Consider the following 4074-nt stretch of genomic DNA (forward strand, 5'->3'; position numbering starts at 1 on the left):
AGCCCAGCCGTTGGACCCCACAACTGGACAGCCATCGGCGTGAAGGTGCGGCCCATGGACAGCTGTCCAGCAAGGGCCAAACATCTCCCCCTGCCCTGCCCCCAGTGTCTCCTTGGCGTCCCTGTCTCACAGCCCCGGACCACAGCAGGACCGGGGCCTGGGATGGCTGTGTTCTGGAAGGCAGCGGCCTGCCGGCGGTGTCCAGTCTGAGGAAGGGGGCGGGGGCCAGAGGCTGGGGGGAAGGGAGGGCGGGACAGGGCCCCAGGGTGGGGTCTGCTTCTGTGCTGTCTCCCCCGTGCAGCGTGACCCTCCTCCTGTTCAACACGTCCCGGAGGAGCCTGGTGCTGGTGAAGCAGTTCCGGCCAGGTGAGGCCACCTGGGCAGAGCTGGGGCGTCTGAGCGCAGGCCTGGGCAGAGCTGGGGGCGTCTGAGCGCAGGCCTGGGCAGAGGGCAGAGCTGGGGGCGTCCGAGCGCAGGCCTGGGCAGAGCTGGGGGCGTCCGAGCGCAGGCCTGGGCAGAGCTGGGGGCGTCCGAGCGCAGGCCTGGGCAGAGCTGGGGGCGTCCGAGCGCAGGCCAGGGCAGAGCTGGGGGCGTCCGAGCGCAGGCCTGGGCAGAGCTGGGGGCGTCCGAGCGCAGGCCTGGGCAGAGCTGGGGGCGTCCGAGCGCAGGCCTGGGCAGAGCTGGGGGCGTCCGAGCGCAGGCCTGGGCAGAGCTGGGGGCGTCCGAGCGCAGGCCTGGGCAGAGCTGGGGGCGTCCGAGCGCAGGCCTGGGCAGAGCTGGGGGCGTCCGAGCGCAGGCCTGGGCAGAGCTGGGGGCGTCCGAGCGCAGGCCTGGGCAGAGCTGGAGCGTCCGAGCGCAGGCCAGGGCAGAGCTGGGGGCGTCCGAGCGCAGGCCTGGGCAGAGCTGGGGGCGTCCGAGCGCAGGCCTGGGCAGAGCTGGGGGCGTCCGAGCGCAGGCCTGGGCAGAGCTGGGGGCGTCCGAGCGCAGGCCTGGGCAGAGCTGGGGGCGTCCGAGCGCAGGCCTGGGCAGAGCTGGGGGCGTCTGAGCGCAGGCCTGGGCAGAGCTGGGGGCGTCTGAGCGCAGGCCTGGGCAGAGCTGGGGGCGTCTGAGCGCAGGCCTGGGCAGAGCTGGGGGCGTCTGAGCGCAGGCCAGGGCAGAGCTGGGGGCGTCTGAGCGCAGGCCTGGGCAGAGCTGGGGGCGTCTGAGCGCAGGGGGCGGGGCGCCCCGAGGTGGCCACCGTGGGGCTGTGTCCCCCCAGCAGCCGTGTATGCGAGCGCAGTGGAGCGCCTCTTCCCGGAGTCCCTGGCGGTCGGAGCCCAGGAGGGGCCTCGGGAGCTGCGGGCGGCGCTGCCCGGCGCGGCGGGGGTGACGGTGGAGCTGTGCGCCGGCCTCGTGGACCGGCCGGGGCTCTCGCTGGAGGAGACAGCCTGCAAGGAGGCTTGGGAGGAGTGCGGCTACCGCCTGGAGCCCTCGGCCCTGCGGCGGGTGGCCACTTACAGGTGAGGCCGGGCGGACGGCGGTCAGTGGGCTTGGGGGGACGGCGCGGGGGGGGGGGGAAACGCCCCGTCTCCAGGATGTCGACACCGGGCGGAATCCTCTTGCCTTTCAACCGGTGACTGGAGGAACGCAGGGACACGCGCGCCTCAGGTGCTAAGCCAGTTGGGAACTGGGGATCCGGGGCCCCCTCTGCGGCTTGCTGGGCCTGTGCCCCCGGCCTGCAGCCCCAGCCGCGAGGGCCGCGGCTCCGGTGGCAGCTGCCGCTGACAGATGCCCCACTTCCTGTGGGATTAGGCACTGGGTGCCGGAGGTGGGTGAGTCACAGCCCTGTTCCCGGTGTGGCTCAGGAATGAGGAGAGGCTCTCGGGCCAGGGGGCGGCTCTGAGGGGGGGTAAGCCTGGGCACCCCCATTCAGGCTCCTGTGGGGCCACTGTCCCCTGCACGAGGAGCCCTGGCACAGGTCCTGACCCCAGCTGGGGTCCGGGGAGAAGGTTGTACAGTGCCTGTCACCCTGGCTGAGTTGGGCCCCAGCCCCTGGGCGCCTTTCCCAGAGGGCTGGGTCCCCTTCTACCTGGGAAAGGGCCAGGTCTCTCCGCCGCGGGGCCTGTTACCTGGCCAACGGCCCGAGGACCTGCCCTCGTGCCCCTAGAGGGTGAGTTCCGTGGCAAGGGGCTGGACGTGCTGCTTGTGGGAGACTGGTCCGTGCTGCCTGCAGGGGCCCCTGCCCGGGCGGCCGGGGCTCGGCCCGGTCTCCCAGCCAGCGGGCTTCGGGCGGGGAGGATGGGATGGAAGGGGCCGGCCTGGCCGCAGGCAGCCGCGGAGCGGCAGGTGAAGGGCCTGGGGAGGAGAGCAGCGGGTCTCGCGGCGTCCAGGGCAGGGCCGCTAGGCTCCGGCCCGATTCCGAAGGTGCTGGGGACCCGGGAGGTGGGCTGAGGGGAGGTCGTGGCGCCTGTCCCCACGGGCCAGAAGGGGACCCAGCTGCTCCGTGGCGGAGCCAGGGGCTTCCTGTCCGTGGCCCTGGAAGTGAGCCGGCCACTCGCCTGCCCGTCACAGGTGACTGGCCCAGCAGAGCCCCGGGACCAGCCCAGGACCCGAGTGGGTGAACGCAGAGCGTCTCCCCGTGGTTCACGCCCACGCGCCCCTCCCGTTCTGGGCCACAGCCTGGGCCCCTCCCCCCCCCTCCGGCCCCTGGCTCTGCCCTGGCCACGGCTCCTGAACTCCCGCTGTGGGGGTCAGAGGCGGGCGTGTGCACAGGCCCGGCCACCCCAGGCCTGCCGCCTTCGCCCCTGTCTCCCAGCCAGCCCGGAGGGCCTGGGCCTTCGCCGGGAGCTTTGGGTTGCGTCCGCGGAGGGGAGGCAGCCCCCCGGGGCGCGGCGGGGCGCGGCGGCCTCTCCAGGCAGCCATCTGCGCGCGAGGCAGAGGATGTCAGCCGCGCCCTTTCTGACCTCCCGGGTCCTGCGGCTCACCTCTCGGGGCTGTCGGCCAGACCCGAGAGGCGCCCAGCCGCGTTTCCTTGCCGGCTAGCCTCTGGGGGCGGCTTACTTAGTGTCTCGCTCTGCAGGGCTGGCGTGGGACTGACCGGCTCCAGCCAGACCATGTTCTATGCTGAGGTGACGGAAGACCAGCACAGTGGACCGGGCGGAGGTGTGGCGGAGGAGGGTGAGCTCATTGAAGTGGTGCACCTGCCTCTGGATGGTGCCCAGGCCTTTGCCAGCGACCCAGACATCCCCAAGACCCTCGGCGTCCTATTTGCTATCTCTTGGTTCTTCGGCCAGATAGCCCCCCGCCTGGAGCTCCAGCGAGACACGGAGGCCCTTCCCGACCACTCGCCCTCCACCTTGCAGGACCAATAAAGCTCGCGGAGGGATAGCCAGTGGCCACTTCTGGACTCTGACCGGGATGTCCCCGGGGGTGGGTCTGGGGGGAGGCAGGCCGTCCGTAAGGGCCCTCAGCTCCCCCGAAGGCTGGCAGGCGGTTACTCTGGGGAGCGGAGGCTGGCGGGGGGCTGGGGACCGAGCAGGGGCCCTGCCACGGGGTGGGCAGCCGGAGCAGCCTGAGACCAGGCTGTGCCTTCTCCCAGGCAGGGGAGGGGAGACCAGGGTGGGTCGGGGTTGTGTGCGCAGGGAGGGCTGCTTGCGGGCCTGGGTTTGGCCCACTGGCGACTGGGTCAGAGCCCGGAAGCTGGGAGGAGGGGCCAGCACTGCAGCCGCTCCCACTTCTGCGCAGGTGAGGGGACCCTGCCTGGGCCCTCCCACGGGGGCCTGCGGCCCGGGGTGGCCTCCTGGGCCGTGGGGCCCTCGCTCAGCCCGCAGAGCACAAGGACCGCCTGCGGGCTTGCCCCTGGGCAGTGCCCAGCAAAGCAGTCTCCGGTGGGCAGCCCAGCCCTGGCGTGGGGGCTCCGCTGACCCACAAACCCCAGGGCCCTCCTGACCTGCGTCCGGCTGGCCCGGCTCCCCGCCTGAGGGCGTGCTCGAGCGCAGTCTGAGCACTGCCCCGCGGGGTGGCGGGAGGGCTGGTGACCGCGCGGCCTGGGGTGTAGATCGCTGTCAGGCCTGGGGTAGTCTAGGCAGCGAGGTG

General features: G+C 72.9%; 1 protein-coding gene across 1 annotated transcript; it reads left to right on the top strand.

The window, feature by feature from the left end:
- Nucleotides 1-132: 132 nt before the first annotated feature.
- Nucleotides 133-3366, top strand: Nudt14 (nudix hydrolase 14; the record flags this gene model as incomplete). Its single annotated transcript, XM_048337223.1, has 3 exons — nt 133-366; nt 1262-1499; nt 3059-3366. Coding segments are annotated over 3 exons (764 nt in total), but the record flags the coding sequence as incomplete, so codon positions are not given.
- Between the last annotated feature and the right edge of the window lie 708 nt (nt 3367-4074).

Source organism: Perognathus longimembris, unplaced genomic scaffold (genome assembly GCF_023159225.1).
Source record: "Perognathus longimembris pacificus isolate PPM17 unplaced genomic scaffold, ASM2315922v1 HiC_scaffold_4693, whole genome shotgun sequence".
Classification (NCBI taxonomy): Eukaryota; Metazoa; Chordata; class Mammalia; order Rodentia; family Heteromyidae; genus Perognathus; species Perognathus longimembris.